Consider the following 23,465-nt stretch of genomic DNA (forward strand, 5'->3'; position numbering starts at 1 on the left):
GGTTACTGTAGCCTTGTAGTATAGTTTAAAGTCAGGTAGCGTGATGCCTCCAGCTTTGTTCTTTTGGCTTAGGATTGACTTGGCGATGCGGGCTCTTTTTTGGTTCCATATGAACTTTAAAGTAGTTTTTTCCAATTCTGTGAAGAAAGTCATTGGTAGCTTGATGGGGATGGCATTGAATCTATAAATTACCTTGGGCAGTATGGCCATTTTCACGATATTGATTCTTCCAACCCATGAGCACGGAATGTTCTTCCATTTGTTTGTATCCTCTTTTATTTCATTGAGCAGTGGTTTGTAGTTCTCCTTGAGGAGGTCCTTCACATCCCTTGTAAGTTGGATTCCTAGGTATTTTATTCTCTTTGAAGCAGTTGTGAATGGGAGTTCACTCATGATTTGGCTCTCTGTTTGTCTGTTATTGGTGTACAAGAATGCTTGTGATTTTTGTACATTAATTTTGTATCCTGAGACTTTGCTGAAGTTGCTAATCAGCTTAAGGAGATTTTGGGCTGAGACAATGGGGTTTTCTAGATATACAATCATGTCATCTGCAAACAGGGACAATTTGACCTCCTCTTTTCCTAATTGAATACCCTTTATTTCCTTCTCCTGCCTGATTGCTCTGGCCAGAACTTCCAGCACTATGTTGAATAGGAGCGGTGAGAGAGGGCATCCCTGTCTTGTGCCAGTTTTCAGAGGGAATGCTTCCAGTTTTTGCCCATTCAGTATGATATTGGCTGTGGGTTTGTCGTAGATAGCTCTTATTATTTTGAGATACGTCCCATCAATACCTAATTTATTGAGAGTTTTTAGCATGAAGCGTTGTTGAATTTTGTCAAAGGCCTTTTCTGCATCTATTGAGATAATCATGTGGTTTTTGTCTTTGGTTCTGTTTATATGCTGGATTACATTTATTGATTTGCGTATGTTGAACCAGCCTTGCATCCCAGGGATGAAGCCCACTTGATTATGGTGGATAAGCTTTTTGATGTGCTGCTGGATTTGGTTTGCCAGTATTTTATTGAGGATTTTTGCATCAATGTTCATCAAGGATATTGGTCTGAAATTCTCTTTTTTGGTTATGTCTCTGCCAGGCTTTGGTATCAGGACGATGCTGGCTTCGTAAAATGTGTTAGGGAGGATTCCCTCTTTTTCTATTGATTGGAATAGTTTCAGAAGGAATGGTACCAGTTCCTCCTTGTACCTCTGGTAGAATTCAGCTGTGAATCCATCAGGTCCTGGACTCTTTTTGGTTGGTAAGCTATTGATTATTGCCACAACTTCAGAACCTGTTATTGGTCTATTCAGAGATTCAACTTCTTCCTGGTTTGGTCTTGGGAGGGTGTATTTGTCGAGGAATTTATCCATTTCTTCTAGATTTTCTAGTTTATTTGCATAGAGGTGTTTGTAGTATTCTCTGATGGTAGATTGTATTTCTGTGGGATTGGTGGTGATATCCCCTTTTTCGTTTTTTATTGCATCTATTTGATTCTTCTCTCTTTTCTTCTTTATTAGTCTTGCTAGTGGTCCATCAATTTTGTTGATCTTTTCAAAAAACCAGCTCCTGGATTCATTAATTTTTTGAAGGGTTTTTTGTGTCTCTATTTCCTTCAGTTCTGCTCTGATTTTAGTTATTTCTAGCCTTCTGCTAGCTTTTGAATGTGTTTGCTCTTGCTTTTCTAGTTCTTTTAATTGTGATGTTAAGGTGTCAATTTTGGATCTTTCCTGCTTTCTCTTGTGGGCATTTAGTGCTATAAATTTCCCTCTACACACTGCTTTGAACGTGTCCCAGAGATTCTGGTATGTTGTGTCTTTGTTCTCGTTGGTTTCAAAGAACATCTTTATTTCTGCCTTCATTTCATTATGTACCCAATAGTCATTCAGGAGCAGGTTGTTCAGTTTCCATGTAGTTGAGCGGTTTTGAGTGAGTTTCTTAATCCTGAGTTCTAGTTTGATTGCACTGTGGTCTGAGAGACAGTTTGTTATAATTTCTGTTCTTTTACATTTGCTGAGGAGAGCTTTACTTCCAACTATGTGGTCAATTTTGGAATAGGTGTGGTGTGGTGCTGAAAAAAATGTATATTCTGTTGATTTGGGGTGGAGAGTTCTGTAGATGTCTATTAGGTCCACTTTATGTAGAGCTGAGTTCAATTCCTGGATATCCTTGTTAACTTTCTGTCTCGTTGATCTGTCTAATGTTGACAGTGGGGTGTTAAAATCTCCCATTATTATTGTGTGGGAGTTTAAGTCCCTTTGTAGGTCACTGAGGACTTGCTTTATGAATCTGGGTGCTCCTGTGTTGGGTGCATATATATTTAGGATAGTTAGCTCTTCTTGTTGAATTGATCCCTTTACCATTATGTAATGGCCTTCTTTGTCTCTTTTGATCTTTGTTGGTTTAAAGTCTATTTTATCAGAGACTAGGATTGCAACCCCTGCCTTTTTTTGTTTTCCAGTTGCTTGATAGATCTTCCTCCATCCCTTTATTTTGAGTCTATGTGTGTCTCTGCATGTGAGATGGGTTTCCTGAATACAGCACACTGATGGGTCCTGACTCCTTATCCAGTTTGCCAGTCTGTGTCTTTTGATTGGAGCATTTAGCCCATTTACATTTAACGTTAATATTGTTATGTGTGAATCTGATCCTGTCATTATGATGTTAGTTGGTTATTTTGCTCGTTAGTTGCTATAGTTTCTTCCTAGCCTCGATGGTCTTTACAATTTGGCATGTTTTTGCAGTGGCTGGTACCGGTTGTTCCTTTCCATGTTTAGTGCTTCCTTCAGGAGCTCTTTTAGGGCAGGCCTGGTGGTGACAAAATCACTCAGCATTTGCTTCTCTGTAAAGTATTTTATTTCTCCTTCACTTATGAAGCTTAGTTTGGCGGGACAGGAAATTCTGGGCTGAAAATTCTTTTCTTTAAGAATGTTGAATATCAGCCCCCACTCTCTTCTGGCTTGTAGAGTTTCTGCTGAGAGATCAGCTGTTAGTCTGATGGGCTTCCCTTTGTGGGTAACCTGACCTTTCTCTCTGGCTGCCCTTAACATTTTTTCCTTCATTTCAACTTTGGTGAATCTGACAATTATGTGTCTTGGTGTTGCCCTTCTCGAGAAGTATCTTTGTGGCGTCCTCTGTATTTCCTGAATCTGAATGCTGGCCTGCCTTGCTAGATTGGGGAAGTTCTCCTGGATAATATCTTGCAGAGTGTTTTCCAACTTGGTTCCATTCTCCCCATCATTTTCAGGTACACCAATCAGACGTAGGTTTGGTCTTTTCACATAGTCCCAAATTTCTTGGAGGCTTTGTTCATTTCTTTTTATTCTTTTTTCTCTAAACTTCCCTTCTCTCTTCATTTCATTCATTTCATCTTCCATCAGCGATACCCTTTCTTCCAGTTGATCGCATCTGCTACTGAGGCTTCTGCAATCTTCGCGTAGTTCTCAAAACTTGGCTTTCAGCTCCATCAGCTCCTTTAAGCCCTTCTCTCCATTGGTTATTCTAGTTATCCATTCTTCTAATTTTTTTTCAATGTTTTTAACTTCTTTGCTATTGTTTTGAATTTCCTCTCGTAGCTCAGAGTAGTTTGATCGTCTGAAGCCTTCTTCTCTCAACTCATCAAAGTCATCCTCCATCCAGCTTTGTTCCGTTGCTGGTGAGGAACTGCATTCCTTTGGAGGAGGAGAGGTGCTCTGTTTTTTGGAGTTTCCAGTTTTTTTGCTCTGTTTTTTCCCCATCTTTGTGGTTTTATCTACTTTTTGTCTTTGATGATGGTGATGTACAGATGGGTTTTTGGTGTGGATGTCCTTTCTGTTTGTTAGTTTTCCTTCTACCAGACAGCACCCTCAGCTGCAGGTCTGTTGGAGTTTACTAGAGGTCCACTCCAGACCCTGTTTGGCTGGGTGTCAGCAGTGGTGGCTGCAGAACAGCGGATTTTCGTGAGACCACAAATTCAGCTGTCTGATAGTTCCTCTGAAAGTTTTGTCTCAGAGGAGTACCCGGTGGAATGAGGTGTCAGTCTGTCCCTACTAGGGGGGTGCCTCCCAGTTAGGCTGCTCAGGGGTGAGGGACCCACTTTAGGAGGCAGTCTGTCCGTTCTCAGATCTCCAGCTGCGTGCTGGGAGAACCACTACTCTCTTCAAAGCTGTCAGTCAGACAGGGACATTTAAGTCTGTGGAGGTTCTTGCTGAGTTTTTGTTTGTCTGTGCCCTGCCCCCAGAGGTGGAGCCTACAGAGGCAGGCAGGCCTCCTTGAGCTGTGGTGGGCTCCACCCAGTTCGAGCTTCCTGGCTGCTTTGTTTACCTAAGCAAGCCTGGGCAATGGCGGGTGCCCCTCCCCCAGCCTCGCTGCCGCCTTGCAGCTTGATCTCAGACTGCTGTGCTAGCAATCAGCGAGACTCTGTGGGCATAGGACCCTCCGAGCCAGGTGCGGGACACAATCTCCTAGTGTGCCGTTTTCCAGGCCCGTTGGAAAAGCGCAGTATTAGGATGGGACTGACCCAATATTCCAGGTGCCGTCTGTTTCCCCTTTCTTTGACTAGGAAAGGGAACTCCCTGACCCTTTGCGCTTCCCGAGTGAGGCAATGCCTCGCCCTGCTTCGGCTGGCGCACAGTGCGCTTCACTGACTGTCCTGCACCCACTGTTAGGCACTCCCTAGTGAGATGAAACCGGTACCTCAAGCAGAAATGCAGAAATCACCTGTCTTCTGTGTCGCTGGGGCTGGGAGCTGGAGACCGGAGCTGTTCCTATTCGGCCATCTTGGCTCCACCGACCCAAGTATCTTTTTTTTTTGATGCCATTGTAAATGGGATTGTTTTCTTAATTTACTTGTAGGTAGTTCGTTGTTAGTATATAGAGACACTGCTGATTTTCGTGTTGCATTGTGTAACCTGCAGATTTACTGAATTTGTTTATCAATTCTAACATTCCTTTGGTGCAATCTTTATGGCTCTCTCTATAGAAGATCATCAGCAAACAGAAAAATTCACTTCTTCCTTTACTATTTAGATGATTTTATCTCATTTTCTTGCCTAATTGCTCTTGCTAAGACTCCCAGGACTATGTTGAATCAAAGTGGTGAGAGTGGGCATCCTTGTCTTGCTCTGACCTTAGAGGAAAAGCTTTCAGCTTCACCATGGATTTTGATGTTAGCTATGGGTTTGGCATAGATGGCCTTTATTGTGTTGAGGAACATTCCTTCTATACCTACTTGTTGACAACTTTTATCATGAAAGGATGTTGAAGCATTCGTCAAATGCTTTTTCTGCATCTATTGCAAGGATTGCATGGCCTTCATTTTGTTAATATGGTGAATCACATTTACTGATTTGTGTATATTGAACCATTCTTGCATCCCACAGCTGAATCCCCCTTGATTATGATGAATGATCCTTTTTTAAAAAATTGTTTATTTCCATAGTTTTGGAGGAATCAGTGATATTTGGTTATATGAGTAAGCTATTTAGTGGTGATTTGTGAGATTTTGGTGTACCCATCATCCAAGCAGTATACACTGAACCCAATTTGTAGTCTTTTATCCCTCACCACCCTCCTACCCTTTCCTCCAAGTCCCCAAAGTCCATTGTATCATTTTTATGCCTTTGTATCCTCATACTTAGCTCCCACTTATAAGTGAGAACATACCATGTTTGGTTTTCCAATTAGTGATCCTTTTAATGTACCATTGAATATGATTTGCCAGTATTTTGTTGAGGATTTTTGCATCTATGTTCATTGGGGATATTAGACTGTAGGTGGGGTTTTTTTGGGGGGAGTGGGGGAGTTTGGTAGTCTCTTTGTCTGGCTTTGGTATCAGGGCAATGCTGGCCTCATAAAATGAGTTTGGAAGTACTCCCTCCTGTTCCATTTTTTGGAAGAGTTTGAGAAGGACTGGTATTAGTTCTTCTCTAAATGTTGGTAGGATTCAGCAGTGAAGCCATCAGATCCTGGGCTTTTCTTTGATAGGAGACTTTTTATTATTGATTCAATCTTCTTACTCATTATTGGTCTCTTCAATTTCTTCATGATTCAGTCTTGGTAGATTATATGTTTTTAGGAATTTATCCATTTCTTCTTGGTTATCCAATTTGTTGCCATGTAATTGTTCATAGTAGTCTCTTAAGATCCATTGTACTTCTGTGTTATCAGCTGTAACATCTCCTCTTTCATTTCTGATTTTATTTGCATCTTCTTTCTTTTTTTCTTAGTCTGGCTAAATTTTTGTCAATTTTGTTTAGCCTTTCAAAAAACAAACTTTAGAAAAACTAACTTAAAATAGAGCAATATGGTGTAATGTTAAGATTTTGTAAAGCTTGCAGATATACACGCAACCATTTTCATATTATTTTTGTCTATGTTTAAAATATGTGCTTATGTATAAATATGACCATGTATGTGAAGACAAACATTTAAGAACATTTTAGCAACATTTAGGTTACTTCTGGGAAGTGGGGATAAAATAGATCACTGTTACTTTATTCCTTTCTTTAGTGTTTGAAGTTTTTTAGAAACATACATTAAGTTTATGAATTAAAAGATTAAAAGCGACTAATTCAGGCTCAGTAGCTTTTTTATTGTATGGATGAGACAAAAGACTTAAAACTATCTACACCTGTGGTTTTTTTCTCTGTAAAATATGGTTAGAAATATCTACTTTGCAGAGCTGCTGTGAGGATTTGATTAGAAATTATTCATAAAAATATCTAACAGCATGCCTTTTACGTAGTAAGCACTAAATAAATAATAATTGTTTACATTATTAATAAGAACATAAGAGATATTCTGTTTTCAAATTTACTCACCCTGAAATGTGCAGAGAAAATAGATATAGGTTCTTTATTTTTCAATAACTGATTCTTTCTTCCACTTGAGCTCTCCATGTGGGGGAAATAGATCTTAGAGCCAAGAAACTTAGTTTGACTCAATAATTTAAACTGGCATTTGAATCTCTTTTGGTAAGTGCTGCCTCTTTGGGTATAAATATGTGGACTTTCAGATCACTGTTCCTTCACTGGGTAGGGGTGCCATATTTAGCAAATAAAAATCTAAGATACTCAGTTACATTTGAATTTTAGGTAAACCACAGATAATTTTTTCTGTAGTATGTCTCAAATACCGCATGGGACACACTTACAATAAAAAAATACTTATTCTTTATCTGAGCACCACATAGAACCAGGCATCCTGCATATCATCTGGCAGCCCCATCTGTGGGTGAACAGAGAGGGGCACCACGTTGGGGAAAAGGGCCCTGGACTCCTGGACTTTGTGCATGGGGTAGAGTCTGGATCCAGTCATTGGGCAGCAGATAGGCCTCCGCTCTGATGTCCAAGGCCAGCATGACCCACAGTCTGTGTGTCTCAGCTCAGCTGAACCTGTAGATGGGCACTGGCCGGACCTTCCACCTTACCTCTCAAGGGTAGCGGACTCCTTGCACTTCTGCTACATGCTCTTTGGGCCCTGGACTAGGGTGTCCACTCTGGGGCCTCTGCAGTGAGGCCCTGAAGCCCTCAGCATCGTGGGATCCATAGCAGATTCCCTGGCTTTCAGCCAGTTGTCAGATGGCCCCTCAGAAGTGTGTGGGGAGTTTTGATGATGACCGCAGGAATACTGAACTCCAGCCATCCCTCTGCCCAAGATAGTGTGCATCCTTCAGCTTTGCTGTGGCCACCCCTTGTGAGTCCATGGCATCCTGGGTCCATAGCCTGAAGCAGAGCACAAGCAGCAGCCCTGGCCACAGTGTTCCTACAGTGCATCTGCCTCCCTTGGACCACCCACTTCCCATTTCCTCTTTCTCCCTGCGTCTTCCCACAATCCACCTGAGCCAAAGGAACAGGCTCTCCTCCCTCTCCTGCCTCTCCTGCCTCTCCTGCCTCTCCTGCCTCTCCTCCCTCTCCTCCCTCTCCTGCATGCTCTGTGCTTTCTCATTCAGCAATCACTCTACAAAACATGCAATCGAGCACCAACTCTATTCAAAACACCCTTCTTGATGCAGAAAATAACAGCAGTTAATCTGACATATTCTTGACTGTCTCAGAGCTTACATCCTAGTGCAGTAGATGAGGAGAAGGATAGCAAGCAAGTATGCTGATCATTACATATTATAAGGTCCCAATAGCATCGTGTGTGGTAATGAGTTCTACAAAGATCAGGAAAGCTGTGAGGATGGAGGCTGACCACATGGTCATGGAGGGGAGTTCCTTTAGATGGAATATCTGGAGATGGCATTTGAGTAGAGATTTAAATGAAGAGAAAGACAGGCCATGGCAGTGTCTAGGGGCAGAGCATTTCAGGCAGTGAGAACAAGTGGCTCAGTGGGAACAAGCCTGACATGCCTCCAGCCCTGCAGGAAGGCCAGCTAGCTGGAGCAGGTGAGTGCAGAGGACAGTGGCTGAAGTAAGGTTGGAAAAGTCACCAGGCCTGCCTCTTAATGTTTTCAAAAAGATACAGAAAATAATTCAGGGAGACTTTTTTTTTTCTTTCTGGACCCTCCTTTTGCTAAGAATTGAGAAGTCACCTGCAGAGAAAACAGATGAGGGGCCACTTGGTCCTGAGTTGGACCTTCCTTCTCACTTCTCAGGGCTGCAACATTCCTGCAGCTGGGAAGCTGCCACCTAGTGATTCATGGAAAAACTGAAATATAGTTTGACATTTTCAAAATATTCCTGTTACATGAATAAGTTTTTACAAGGTGTTATGAGAGACCCATTGGATGGAGTGACATCCTTCCTGGAGGAGCCAGCAGACTTAGCACTGAGGCTTGAGTAATTTATAAGAACCCATAAAGCCATCCTGGAATGTGTGTCTGTGTGGTAAAGATGAGGTTATGAGGATATAAACCAAATGTAATGCTTCACAGAATGATCTTTTATGGCATTACAATAATCTGAAAATATGGACTTTGAGTTGGGTGTGTTGTAATTAACAAAGGTGCAGAGGTAGGGAGCTGTGCCTTGGCCCCCTGCCAGCCTGGCCTCTGCCATCCCATCGTTGATTACTCTTCCATGAAATCGTGTTCTCCAGGCTCCGCATATCTATCTGCGTGGCGTAAGGAAAGCTTGTTTTCTTTTCTTGTTCTCAGCTAAACTAATGGCTTCGTTTTTGTTTTCTTCCTGGCTATTCTCTACCCAACACAGGTCCTGGCGTTCCTGTGGTGATGGTGCACAACACAACAGATAAGAAAAGTAAGTGCTCTTTTTTTTCCTTAAATCTTCCTGAGACTCAGGAGAAAGGAAGCAAAACACTCTATGAGATCAGCTGGCCCACATTTTCCTACTCAGAGACAGAGGGATGAGTCATGCCCTAGCAGTTCAGAGTAGGCCATGCTGATCACCAATATCAACTAAATATGATGAAAGCCAAGGTCTGCATACCCCAGCCAGAGGGCCCCATACCCCTTCACAAGTGCTGAGCCTGGAGGGTCATTCCAGGGCTACCCAGGTCATAGCCTGACATCCTCTGAACAGCCAGCTCGAAAGGCTTTGTAGCCTGACATGAGTCCATCCCCACTGAGAACCTGCCATGGGGCACCAAGACTTGAGGGGCGCATGCAGGCTTATCTGTCTTTGTGGGTCTGGGGGCTTCATGGCATGGAGGGTCTCTGCATCCATGCTGCACAGGATGTCAGAGAAAAACTTATTCTGCCATGTGTAAAATGGTAGGAAGGCTTTTGCAGGACTGTTGTGAAAGGGGAGGGAGATTCGGGCTCAACTTCGAATACAGCAAGATCCCGTGGGGGGTTCATAGCCAATGAGCAGAGAGAGGGGTCCATGGATGGAAAACTGCTAAGAGAAGGCATCAATGGGAGGGCATTTTTGCTAAGCCGACCTCACAAGATCCTTGCAGAAGGCAGGACAAGGACTTACGCTCAAAGGTGGAGGATGAGGAACTTGCTCAGTTACGGAGGGTGATCAGATATCAGGGATGGGGACTTCTTGCTAAAGCTGGGCAACGCAGGCCCAAGACAGGACAGGATCAAGGTTGAAGCCTGGTCAAGAAGAGGACTCGGAGGAGCCTCACTCAGGTTTGGTCAAGGAGATTGTTTGTGAGACTTCCCTGGGTCTCTTGCGGTGGCATGTGTTTGCTCAGAGGGACCCCACGCAGGTCGCCACGGGCACATCCATGTTTATGCGAGGGATCTATGCTGTGTGCAGTGGGAGGCAGACACGCAGCACAGCTGAGGAGCAAAGAGAACTCGCCCTCGGTCCCTCCCTTTCCAGCCCTCCCTCTGTCTAACCCAAAGCAGCCTGTGTCCTCCTTCCCCCGAATCCTTCCCACTCCCTTCCACATTCCGGACCCCCTTCCCTGGCAGGAGGGCAAACTTCATGGCCAGGGTCCGCAGTTCCCCTAGTTCTGGGGATAGAGGTGACTCCACGTCTCCAGTGACCATCGAGCATCAGCGGCTCCCTGATTCCTCTCTCTGTGGCGGTACTTCAAGCTCCAGGAGAACTGGAGGCGGCGGGGGTGAGGGGCATGTTGGAAAGAATTCCAAACGTGTTTAGACACCGTGAAGTGGTTAAAGTGTTCCAAAGTGGGCAAAATAGATTTGTTTAAAGGGACAGCACTTAGCCAATAATCCCAAATAATGATGATCAGCTGCCAAGCTATCAAATCATTATTAGAAATGCAAAACCAAAGCATAAGTAATCATAAAACCAGAAATAAATTAATAGATTTTAAAGCCATGAAGTGGTTGTCAGAATGGATACACAAAAACACTCAGAATGGCCGTTGGAGGGACCCCATGCTGAGAAGAAGTGGGATGGCCTTCCTGTCCTCCTCCCCAGAGGAGGGGCTGGTTTCCCCAGCAAAGAGGTTCACCTGCTCCCAGGCCCCTTTCCAGCCTCACCTGCGAGGTTTGGGAATCCGGGCCATTTGTGCAATGGAGGCGGTATCCCCGGAAGGATGTTGGGAGCGATTGCCTGGGTCTCTCACCTCCCCACTGCATCCACCCACCCTCTGCCCACTCTAATGGGCACGAGGCTGTGAAGAGCCCTCCAGGAGGCCGCAGAGGCCGGGCTAGAACTTCCACCAAGGCCTGGGGTCGGTGGAGTCTGACAGACATACTACAGCATGACAGTGAATGTTTAAAATACCCGTGCTAGACCTCTTTAGGTGGAATTTTCCCTGAAAAGTGCAGATGTTGCATAGAGCCTCAACTGTGACATCTTTTTTTCCTTAAGCAAATGTATATTTTCATTTTGAGTATTTGCTAAAATTTAGAGTCCGTGGACACCTTTCTGATGTTTGTGAGGTTTTCCCCTTCTTAAAAATCGATGGTCTGGTAGAAATTAGATAAGGTGTCCAGTGTAGCTCACAGCATTGCAGCCTCCCGGGTTAGCTGTTGCCCGATGGCTCTGTGTGATGCCGCCACTGGGGACCCTGGAAGTGGGGACACAGGACTCTATGTACTATTTGTGCAACTTCCTAGGAATCTATAATTATTTCAAATTTAAAAGTTTTTTCTTATCTGTGGTCTAATAAAAAACGCAAAAGCATCTTTCAGCTTTGAAAAATGTGATATGGCATATGGCTGTTCTTACAAAAGTCATTCCCTTCAATGCTTTTTATTTCTTTGGGGGAAGCTATTGTTAATCTATTCACGTTCAAAGGTTAATATAGTCCCTACTTTTGGGAAATGGATTTTGGCTTCTAAGCCACTTCCAGCCTGGATGTGATCAGTCCTTGGGGCTCCTAAAGGCTCCCACGGTGCTGGATCAAGTCAACACAGTTTCCAAGGCTCATGTGTGAAGGAAAATGAAGCCGGCCTATATCTTAGATGTGTGTGACATCGTTGAGAAAATATTTCATTTGTTCCATTTATAAAAATAAGGTAATATATAGGTGGGCTGAAGTGCAATTCTTTGAAGAGAGTCCCAGTAAGAATTGACCAAATGTCTTCCAGCAAGTGCAACACGCAAATGTGCTCAAAGATCCAGGAAATTTTGTTAACTCTGCTGGGAAACAAAATAACCACTTCTTTTCCTCTGTGGGACTGGCTACTGCATTAACCAATCAATCCAATCAACACTGACAGACCATAGGCCCTAGGTTGCCATCCATATCCATCGCAGAGCTGCGTAAATGGGAATTTTTTAGGAAGCATTTCGCCGTTTGCAGTTGAGCTGTCACTTTGGTGACTGTGACTCCCGGAAGCAAAGAGATGGGACCCAGTAGTTTAAGAAATAAAAAGCACTGTGCACACAGGATGGGGCTGGTGTTACATGCCTGTACTCCCTTCTTCTCTGTGTGAAATTTAACAGTGAACCTGAAGGTGACACCATTGTGCTTGATCTCAGCAAAGTGCTGACTAATTGGAAACTGGACGGCATTTAGAATTATCTTGGTCACATTTATTTTACAAGCCTATTTATCTAGCAGTGTTTGACTCTGGGTTTCCTGGAGCCTAATTCAAACTCCAGGAACACTTCACCCCGCCCTAGCCTGTTTCTGCATTTCTGGCTGTCAATTTAGTTCAAGCTCTTTCAGGATGGTGACTTAAGCTGCCATTTTAACTTGGAAAAAAAAATGATTAAATATGGCTGAGTTGATTGTCGTTCCCATTCCCAGGAGGACAGTAGGGGTCCCATCTTGCTCAGTGTCTATGTTACATTCAGACTTCATGATTTGAGGGGTTCCACGTTCCTGAACACCCGCATTTTCCCTGTGCCTGAAGTCCCTTCCTTGCACAGCCATCCCTGAGGATTGGCACACCATAGCTGCCCGAATGGTTCAAGTCCACCTGGGAAATAAGAGTGAGTGTGGCAGGCCCTGGTAAAGTGCCAAGCCCAGCCCTGAGTTCTAGCCTCCAGGTGTTTGCCGTGGGAGGCGTGTGGGGTTTCTTCGGTGTGTTTACGTTTTGATATGTCTGATGTCCTCTTGCGGCGCTTCACAGCCCATCTCCAACCCAGCTGCGTCCTCCCCAAACAAAATGCACTGAGTTTTCATTTTGTCTGTCAAACTGGCACATCCTGGGTGAGGAGGCAGGTGCCTGGTGCTTCCAGGACCCCAGTTCCAGCAGCAGCTTGTTCGTGGTGCGGTTGGACCACATCAGAGCCTCCTCGTGGCCTCTGCAGTGGATGAAGGGTCCACAGCACGTGGCTTGCGGGTGGATGTGCATCTCAGGCAGGCAACAAAGCCATTGTCAGGCCAGCACTTCACACATCAGCTTTTGGGCCTCAGATAAGCTTGAGATCAGTTGTCCTCTTTCACGATTGAAAAGGCCGCTGGAAGACTTCCAGGAGCACCACAAAGGCAAGAAGTGAGTCACCCATCCCTGCAGATGCCTGTTTCATCCGAACACTCAGCCCACTCGTGGTTCTGCATTGTCAGGATTCTGCAAAACCCCACACCACTTGTACTTGTTCCATCTGATGGACATCCTGAACATCTCAGACGACCGTGTTCTGATCAGGGGGCCAGAGAAAGGCTGGAGGTCACAGGGAGCCGTGGTAGTAACAATAGTGGCCCCAACCATCATTTACCAAGCGCTTGCTCCGGGCTGGGTGCTGTGGCAAATACTTTACATATTTTAACTCATTTCATCCTCACAACAGCCTGTGAGGCAGGAACTGCTATTATCCCCACTTGTCAGCTAAGGAAGCTGAGGCACAGCAAATTAGGTGATTGGGCCACATGCACGCAGCGAGGAAGCAAAAGCGGTGGAGTTGCATCTCGGATGCAGGCAGTGCAGCTCCAACGGAGCCTGTTCCTCCAGACATATGGTCATTGCACGGCGCTGCTCAGCCGCCTGCCCTCATGCGGCCTGAAGGACAACTGCAAATCCAGAGCGACGCCTGGCCTGCACTCCCATTGAGAGAAGTCTGGGGAGTCGGAAGCAGTCACACCTGCAGCTCATTCTCAGCACCTTCTCCGCCCGTGCACCACCCCCGGGGCCCATCCGAGCCAGCTCTGGGGTAAGCGTGCGGCACGGCACCTTCTCCTGCTCTGAGAAGCCTTCCACGTCACGGGGAAGAGATGCTCCTCAGGCCCTGATGGCTCTTAAACCTGTAGGGGACCCCGTGGAATTAAGGGCTCTGCTTCCTGCAGCAGCTCAGCCTCCATGAGCAGGCTGGGGTCATACTCCATGCACTGGGAGAGCTCAGCCCTTGAACTTCACCCTGTAATGGCAGCCCCTTAGCCCCCACCAGGCAGCAGCCCTTGGCTGGCCATTCATTATTCTCTTTTGAATGTAATTGTAGCAGCAGTTCTGGGCTCTGCACACAGCACCAGACCCCTTCCTTGTACCAACCCTATGAGGTTCAACAATTTATCCGAGATCCACAGCAAACTTCAGGGTGAGGCCTAGACTCTTGTCTTATCTGACTTCCAAGCAGGTGCCCTTGACTGTGGGCTGGGGGCTGATACAAGATGTCTGACACGGGGGGAAAGGCAGCCCCAGACCCCAAGACCCAGGATCTCCTGGCCTTCACGTTGCTGCCACCTGGGAGACGTGCTCACAGCAGCAGCCTCTGTGACCACTGAGCTGCTGGTCAAAAATCACCTCTGGTTTAGATCAGCCCTGGTGAGGTTGTGCCAGCACTGGCATTTGCACCTCACGCCTCTAGTGAACTGAGTGCGCAAAGCAGCAGCGCTTCCAACCCGCCCTGTGGGGCTGAGCCAGGAAAGCAGGGCCCATGGCCTACAGCTGGGCAGGGCAAGGCAGGAGGTCTCGGCCTACAGCTGGGCAGGGCAAGGCAGGAGGTCTCGGGGAGCCGGCTCCTGAGCTGCTGTGTGATGCCATGACTGGCAGCTGAGGTGCGGCCCACGTTCTGTTACAGCGCGTAGCCTTGGCGCTGTGCATCAGCTAGCGAGGGGGGCTCCGGAAGGCTGGGACCCGCCTTCATCATACTACCCTCTTCCAGCCCTGCTGTGAAATTTGAAATTACTGTTTCAGAATTATTTGTCCTTTCTCCTCCTCTCTCCCACTGACCCCAAAACCACCCTGGGAATATTTGACTTTTTTCCTCTTTAGAAAATCTTATCTACAAACAGAGCCCGCGGGGTGTTCACAGATGTGACTCTGAATTATTTAAAAGCTGTTTCCTTAAGAAGGTAATTATGGTTGGGACCAACCTATACTCATTTGGTGCCTGGATATTCAAACAACTTAGGTATTGGGATAAAAAACCAACAAAATCATAGTCAATACATTGCGGGCTTTAATGTAACTATGAGAGGCAGGCCCACTTAGAGACGCGGATGCCAACTCGACATGTGGGAGTCGAAATCGTGGTGTGGCTTGCAATGCAGCCCCACAGCCACGCAGAGAAGCGTGTGTGTGGCGGGGTTGGAGCTGGCTGTGCTGGCTGACAGCACCCCACGGCATCCCGCAAGCTCACATGGGAGCTTGGGATCACTAGGCGGCCTGGTTCCCACTCCTTTATGGCATCAAAAGTTAGGTTTCTCTACCTCCTACTCTCTTCATTTGGGTTTTTATAAGAAAGCAAAACCAGCCCCTACCACCAGTCGTGCCCAGGTGGGTCCATGAAGCAACGCCAGACGCAGTTGGCTTCCAGCCTCTGTTCTTGCACCAATGCTGCTGGGAGCACCCCTACCCCTGCCCACTTTCTCCCTGAGGGACCCCCTCCTAGACTGTCGAGGCTGTGCCCACAGCTCCCCTTCCATCAAGCACAGGGCACCCACACATGGAGAGACGTCAGGAGCATGGCATTCCAGAGGGCCCTCATGTCACTGTCAGGCTGCACGCCGAGGAGTTTGCCCGCCATCCTGCAGGTCCCAGGAAGAGCACTGTCAGACGTTCCTCTCTAAAAGCTTCTGGTCGCTGTGCAGCGAATGGATGGAAGGACCCCATGTTGCAGATGGGAGGGCTGCTAGGGGCCATGGTGGAAAGGATGGGAGTCTGGACCAGCAGGGGGGCCTCCAATGAGGGCTGCCTCTGCAGGCCCTGCAGAGAGAGATGCACCTGGAAAGGGGCCGAAGAGCTGCCATCTCAATCCAGTCCAGGGCAGTGTGGCACTTGCTGGGGTGGGGAAGCATCGTGCAGAATCCTACAGCCTGTGGCCCTCAAAACCTGGGTCTTGTCCAGTCCTAACAAAGAAGGAACGGCCCTGCTGCCTCCTTGGGTGCAGCAGCAGGCGACTGGGTGGGCGTCTGGAGAGCAGGTCCTCATGCCTCTCACCCTGCAGGCCAACTGGGCAGAGCCCTGGCTCAGAAACAGCGGCCAGGACACAGCAGGCAGCTGCCCCATCACAGCCGTGGAGCCACCACCAAGGCTGGGGCCGTCCAGCAAATGCACGAACCCGTTTCAGACCTGGAGATAAAAGCCAGCTCTTTCCTGCAGATCATATGGGGCAGAACCAAAAAGACTAAAAATGTCAAAAGATGAAGGAAAGTAAATGTTAAAAGAAAAAAAAAAGAAAGCCTGTCATTTCGAAAGCAGCCTGGTGCCTAACTTCAGCCCTGTGTCTTAACACAGCTGCATCGGGCAAGTTTCTACCTAAGACCCACAGCTTTCAAGTATTTTAAGGGGCAATTTGGTGGCCAAAGAGAGAAAGTCTCGTTATAAAGTGGACTTCATATGAGGGGATCTTGCCAAGTCATGCCAAGACAGAGGTCACTGGGCCATCAGTCCTCAAGTAGTTTTTGCTCATGAATCCCTAAGAGAATTTTTGAAAAATCATGTTTCCCCTACACATTTTTAAGTTGTCACCTAAAGTTTTTCTCATTAATTCAAAGCTGTATAAAGTAAGTTTTTAGCATATTGTATTTTATTTTAAAATAAAATTATTATATATGATATCTATGATATCTATGTATTGTGGCAGTTTGATGCCTACCACCGCCCAGTTAAACATTTCTGGAACAAGTTCTTCTTAGCTTTACATCCTTCCTTTTCCTCCTCGAGCTGATATTTACCTTCCATTTCTTGGCCCATCACCCCAGAATTCTGTCCTAATGTCATTTAATGTTGGAAATATTTTAAAGGTCTTTTCTTTTTAATTTCCGGTGACCACAAGGCCATAATCATTACTTGTTGGATGGAATTATTATCATAATTATCACTTGTTCACATCAAGCAATTAGGATATATTACATACTTTGATAATTGTTGGACATAAAAAGTTCTGATTGCTCTGAAATGCATCTCTTAGTGAGCTGGGCGTGGTGGCTTTTCACTCAGTTCATGAGCACACCTGACTCATTTCCAGAGAAGACTTGGTCAGAAACGTGTGCACTCCTGGACTCTTGTCTTATCTGACTTGGTGGTCGCTTCTTTTTGTTTCTGTAGAATGTCTGAAAATGTGTTCATGTAAATAAATGGAGAGAGAGGAGTCTTGTTACAGCAGTGCCATTTTCTCTGAACTCCTGAGCTATATGCCAAAACATTGTGGCCCACCCATTCTCTGTCATTAAGGATTATTTTCAATGATCTATTGATTTTTAGCTCGGTGAGATTCCCCTTCAGTTTTGTTACAATCAAAGGATGACAAGCCGCCCATGTCCCTGGGGGCCCTTACCCATTACTGGGGGAGTTCTCTTACTCAACTCAGCCTCGGTGGCCCCTCATCCTTCATGTGGAGCCCACCTGTGTACAAGATGCCCCAGGGACAGACGAGGGGGCTCCAAGGCCTTCCTTGCCCTCGTGACGCCTGTGTGAGGCCATGATGAAAGGGGCACGGGAATGGAGCAGCTCCTTGGAGCTAATCAGGCATGTCCATTCACAGCACGTTTGCCAGCAGGCTCCTATGGATGCAGAGAGCCTGGGAACTGGTCTCCTGAATCCCACCATGTGTCTGCGCTTGGAATCTTCTGGACCCACAGGGGTGCACGCGTGAGCAGCTGTCCTGGTGGGTGGAATGTTTGCAGATTTGCTGTTGGAACGTGTTAGACTTCAGTCCAGCATTTGGGTGGGCGAGCTGGCATTTGGCTAACACAGAGTGGAAAGCAAGCCACGCACGGAGCTGCACGCCCTGCAGGAGGTCTGCAGGTGCTTCTTCCTCTCTATTACCTAATGCGGGAGGAAAGCTGGGCTTCACTGCCACCCAGCAGCTCTCGGTGCCTCGAGGAGCACCTGCAGGCTGGGCACTGTGCCAGCCACTGCACCCACTCATCTGTGGGCTGGAGGACACACACATGAGTCCCCTCAATGCACAACTCCTCTGGCATCGAACACCTGCCATGGGCCTAGTGTGATGCTAGAAGGACCAAAAATAAATGCCACCTACTGGGACCCTGCCCTCAAGTTGCTTAAAATCTGGCTGGAGGAAAAAAGATATGGCAAAAAGAACAACAGTTGCCCAAACTGTGTCAGACTGACTCTAACAACTCAACATTCGGAGTTCAGAGAAAAGAGGCTGGGTGCCGTGGCTCACACCTGTAATCCCACCAAGGTGGGAGGACCTCTTGTTCTTTGTTGACCTCCTGGGCTCAAGCAATCCTCCCACCTCAGCCCCACAAGTAGCTGGGACTACAGGCATGCATCACCATGCCTGGCTAATTTTTACATTTTTCTCTGGGGAGACCAGGTCTCCCTATGTTGCCCAGGTTGGTCTCGGACTCCTGGACTCGAGTGATCCTCCTCCCTTGGCCTCCCAAAGCACTGTGATTGCAGACGTGAGCCGCCGCACCCGAACCCTCTCCTTTGTCTTTTCTATTTTGTTCATAAAGCATGTCTCTGTTGATCACTGCATGTATATGTGGAGGGAGGGACAATATGATTTTAAGAAATGTAATATTTAGCATCTTGGCCCCAAGATTCTACAATCCTTTCATGGTATTTTTTTTTTTTTTGAGATGGGGTCTTGCTCTTTCACCTCGGCTCAAGTGCAGTGGTGCGATCACAGCTCAAGCTATCCTCCCCTGCAGCCTCTACCTCCAGGGCTCAAGCTGTCCTCCCACCTCAGCCTCCTGAGTAACTGGGACCACAAGTGTGTGCCACCATGCCTGGATTTTTTTATTTTTATATTTTGTAGAGATGGAGTTGGGATTACAGGTGTGAGCCACTGCACCCAGCAAGGGAGATCTCTTGAGTCCAGGAGTTTGAGACTAGCCTGGGCAACATAGTGAGACCCTACCTCTGCAAAAATTACAAAATTTAGCCGGGTATGGTGGTGTATGCCTGTAGTCCCAGCTGCTCAGGAGGCTAAGGTGGGAGGATTGCTTGAGCCCAGGAGTTCGAGGCTGCAGTGAGTTAGGATTTCACCACTGCACTCCAACCTGGGTGCAAGACCGTCTCAAAAAACAAAAATGGAGCTCAGAGAAAAGAGATTTCCAGTTAAGGTGAGTAAGTTTAAACAGTAGTCATGCAGGCTCTGGGCCTGAATCTGGTCTTCGAATATGACTGATGGTGTAGCCCTGGGGTGAGCAGATGGCAGCCGCAAGAGCACAGGGAGGGGGTGAGGTAGGGCAGAGTGGGGTCCTACTGATGGCCGCAGGGGAAGGTGCACATGAGAAGTGAGCAGAAATACAGCAGGAGAGGCCTGGACTACAAAGGCACAGAAAACCCAGGCAGGGAAAGTCAGGCCAAGGCAACAGGGAGATGCCGGAGAGACTTCTGCCTAAGCCTCCGCGTGCACACACCATCCTGCAGTTCTATTTCTTGTAGAAATGTGAGAAAGGGAAGGGGCTGCTCTCCTCCTCTTTTAGATCCGTTGCCTATTGGTGTTCATTGGATCTGGTCACCAATTTTCCAAAATTTAGCACAGTGGCGATTCCACCAATCCCCTGAACCTGCTGGGCCACTTGGAAGCATGTCTTGCAACAGTGCACAGCTAAACCACGACCTGCCCACGGGGCGCCGCGAGGGAAGCAGCCTCATGGGCAGACCTGAGTCTGTGCGGTCTCGCTGTGTCCAGATCTGATAATAGCTAATTCCACCAAATATTAGAGGGGGCTCACATTTAATTAAGGAGTGGCCATTTGTACGCTCCAGACTGGCGGTCCCCACTGCCCTGAGGTCAAAAGAAGAGTCCTTCAGGGAATATGCCGATCTTTTCTTATTTCTCTGCTGAGCTCCTGCCCTCTTTGAATGCAATTATGGGAACAAATAAAATGGCTTAACTCAAGTCCCCTGTGGGACAGTCAGCTCTCTGCTGATAAAACCAGTTGTGTGGGCAATCATTAAATGAGAAATCTAATATTTAACTAAATTTAATAGTCTGTTGCTTTGGTGCTTTCCCGTGAAGGGTGGGATTTCAATAGAGAGGAACGAGGTATTCACATGCAGCCTGTGTAGTCCGTGAGCGATTAGAACCTGGTGCGTTCCCACATGAAGCCAGAACTCTCAGATCCAGAAACTGGTAACGGGGTGTTTGGTGGCCAGCCTGTGTTCCGTTAGCTCTAGGCAAGCTTAACTCAGTAGGCAGCAGAACAACATTGCTCCCTGAGTTTAACCTTCTCCTTCATGATCAGCATTTGAGATCACACACTGATGCCTGAAACATCAAATTCACATGCGTATATATGGAGACAAGAGCGTACTTTAACCAGCTGTAAGAGGGTCTGTCCCCATTTTCTCTCAGTTTGAGATTTAGCCATCCAGACAGGCTCTTGACACCAGCAGACCCTCCAGCTGAAGCCCTTTCTGAGACCCAGAAGCAGAAGCTAACTGATAGCAAGCAGCCCATCTCTGTTCTCGTTGGGAGGGTCTTTCTACCTTTGCTCCTGCCAGCAGAGCAGCAAAGATCACAGGTTCTCCAAGGGTTACAGCTGAGGCGTCGAGATGACCTCATGAGATCGAGGCACTGGTCTCCTACAATAAGCTGGAATTTGGAGCGTGTGGATGAATTGCCTCATTGTCTCAGAGTCGAGTGAATTAACTTAGGCTCATCATTAGTCTCCTAAACATCAGAAACTTTTCCATCAATTTCTAAACACCAGAAACTTTTACATCAATTTCTAAACACCAGAAACTTTTCCATCAACTTCTAAACACCAGAAACTTTTACATCAATTTCTAAACACCAGAAACTTTTCCATCAATTTAATGCAGTTTGTTTTGGGTCCTCGGGTCTGAGCTGTGTGGGAAACACTGGTTGATAGTCCGGCCTCAGTTTTTCCAACTCTTACCATTCAAGAGGTCTGAGCCTTGGAGACCTTTGCAGCTTCCTGAGACACTCAGGAGGACCTCTCGGTCCTGTTTAGTTTCCTGGGGCCACATGGGAACAAGGAGAAAGACTTGGGTGGAAACCCAGACTCGTTACCATCTAAAGATGCTTAATTTCCAAGATATGAATTGATTTTCCACAAACCCATCTACCCAGGGTACTCAAAACTAGTGCATTTTGTCCCTGGGATGGGACTGAACACTGATACCTTGGTGGGGGGTAGGGAGAAGGATTTGCTGCCAGGAAAATGACCAAAACTTTCATTTGGTGTTAAGTGTATCCAGAGAGCTTGACAGGTGCCTGAGATAGGGTGGTCAGGTCCCTCTTGGAGGAGGTAACGCTTGCGTTGATGGAGGAGAAGGAGCTAGCAAGGAAGATTTCAAACACAGGGCAGCACGTGCAAAGGCCCTGGGGCAGCAAAGAGCTTGGGAAATGCTGTTCTCTTCATTACCGGGCAGTCCAAATGCCCAGGCTGAGGGCATTTGGACTCAGCACCAATGAGTGCTGTCCCCCATCCATTAGGAACGTGGGCTGAGGCTGTGAAGCTGGCGCAGGGGCCTGCAGGCCCCTTGGGGTGGAGTGCGCCTCCCCTAACTCGACAGCATGACTGCGAGAGAGAGTGCGCCAACTCCGCAGCCAAGTCTTTGGGTCTCAGAGTTCAGGTCAAGTCTACTTGGACTTCCCTTAGACTTCACCATCGCAGACACCCCTTGCAGACGCAGCTGTGTTTCCTGCTGGGACACGTGTCCTGCAAGGGACATGTTTCTCACATGCTACATGGTGTTCGGAATCTTGCCCAGTGGTGTTCTAACATCAGATTTGTTAAAACTCTACCTGTTTGAAAACTATTGTCACCATGTCTCCCCTTATTGTTTATCAGAACTCAATATTCAAATATGTGTCCAGCAACTTGCAAGTCATTTTCATTTTATTTACTCATCACAAGCGCGGGGAGCTTCCATTTCCCTCTGTTCCTCTACAGAAGGTTGCCAGGCCTGCCGGGCAGAGTTCTTGAATAAAGCCACAGCCCCATGTTCTCCACACAAAGCCACACGTCCAGAGTCTCCTAGCGATGGGTGGTCATTTGACCTCCAGCTGCCCTGGAGAAGCGCCCACCTGCAGAGCAGCTTTTTTTTTTTCAAGGGCGTTATATGGGAGGATGGTCGGACATCCATTCTAGCGTTGTTTGTGATCAATTTGTTTACTCTTTAAACAAATGCACAAATTGCAGCTGCTTCAAAGTGATTTGGTGAGCCAAAGGCAAAGTTCCTTGCAGAAAAATTCCCTTTCACAATGAACCACGAGTTATCCCCATGTGTAGGCTTAGTGTGAGAAGGGAGAAAGGAAGTTGGGTGGTTTTTATGACACGTCAGATGGTGAAATGATGTAGAATGGCCATTTCAGTACATGAACAGAGTGGGTTCCTCAGGGGACTTCTTTGCATCTGAAGAAATAGGTAACCAGGGCATGTCTGTGCTGTCGTGGCCTGAGGCACAAAGGTCCAGCGCATCCACACCACAGTGCAGAACTGACCTTGGTCTCTGCCACGGAGGGAGGACAGCCAGTCCCGCCGCAGTGTGAAGCGAGGCTCACATGACTCCACTGTCCATAAATACAGTCATCGAAGTTAAAGTCTCTCCAGAGACCAGCTTATCTTCTGTTTTTGGAGACAGACCGGAATCCATTTTATTTCTGGGAACATTTAATAAAGATGATACCCTAGTTTCTACCCACCTTTCCTTTTCTGGTTATTATGGCCACAATTTTTGGAAAACCATTTGTCCTAACAGATGTGTAATATAGGTTTCCTTAAAACCAGCAGTCATGGGAAGAATCATACCAAAACCTGTGCGTGTGACGCCACAGAGAACAAAAACCTCTGGTGGGGGAAGGAGAAAGCCGAAGACGGTGGGGAGAATCTTTAATCCGCCCAAATTCTAGATCTGAGTCTAGGCTTTTGAGCGCATAACTTGAGCATGTTTTTTAATGCCCAGTTTCTTGGTCTGGACACTAGAAATAATAATAACCACCTCTGAGGCTGATGAAAGTAGCGGTTACGCACATGAAGAGCCACGGCCCACAGAGGTCCTCCGTGAGTGACCACTGCATCTCAGCGTGTCCCTGTTTCCTCTCTTTCAGAAATGTTTGACCTAGAAACAAATGAACATGTCAAGAAGGCCATAAATGACCGACAGATGCCTAAAGTGGAATACAGGAACATCGAGATTGATGATTATAGTAAGTACTACGTTTTTCCCCTTTAAAAAGAAAGAAAAAAAGAAAATGTGGGCTCTGACACAGTGCAGTCATCAGCAGCAGGCGCCGTGCAAGGAAGGCTCCCCAAGCACGGGGGTGTATCTTTGCCCCTCAGCTCCTCTGGCATGGAGTGTCTTGTGTTCAGAACC

At 46.8% G+C, this 23,465-nt stretch overlaps 1 protein-coding gene across 5 annotated transcripts in view; it reads left to right on the forward strand.

Moving 5' to 3' along the window:
* Positions 1–23,465, forward strand: part of DPP6 (dipeptidyl peptidase like 6) — a 1,185,884-nt gene that overhangs the window by 1,137,196 nt on the left and 25,223 nt on the right. For all 5 annotated transcript variants that reach the window (XM_063641745.1, XM_055269771.2, XM_055269769.2 and 2 more), the window contains 2 exons: positions 9,130–9,177; positions 23,200–23,298. In XM_063641745.1, the coding sequence (XP_063497815.1) occupies positions 9,130–9,177; positions 23,200–23,298 (147 nt within the window). The remainder of the gene's footprint in view (positions 1–9,129; positions 9,178–23,199; positions 23,299–23,465) is intronic.

This window comes from Symphalangus syndactylus, chromosome 6 (assembly GCF_028878055.3).
Source record: "Symphalangus syndactylus isolate Jambi chromosome 6, NHGRI_mSymSyn1-v2.1_pri, whole genome shotgun sequence".
Classification (NCBI taxonomy): domain Eukaryota; kingdom Metazoa; phylum Chordata; class Mammalia; order Primates; family Hylobatidae; genus Symphalangus; species Symphalangus syndactylus.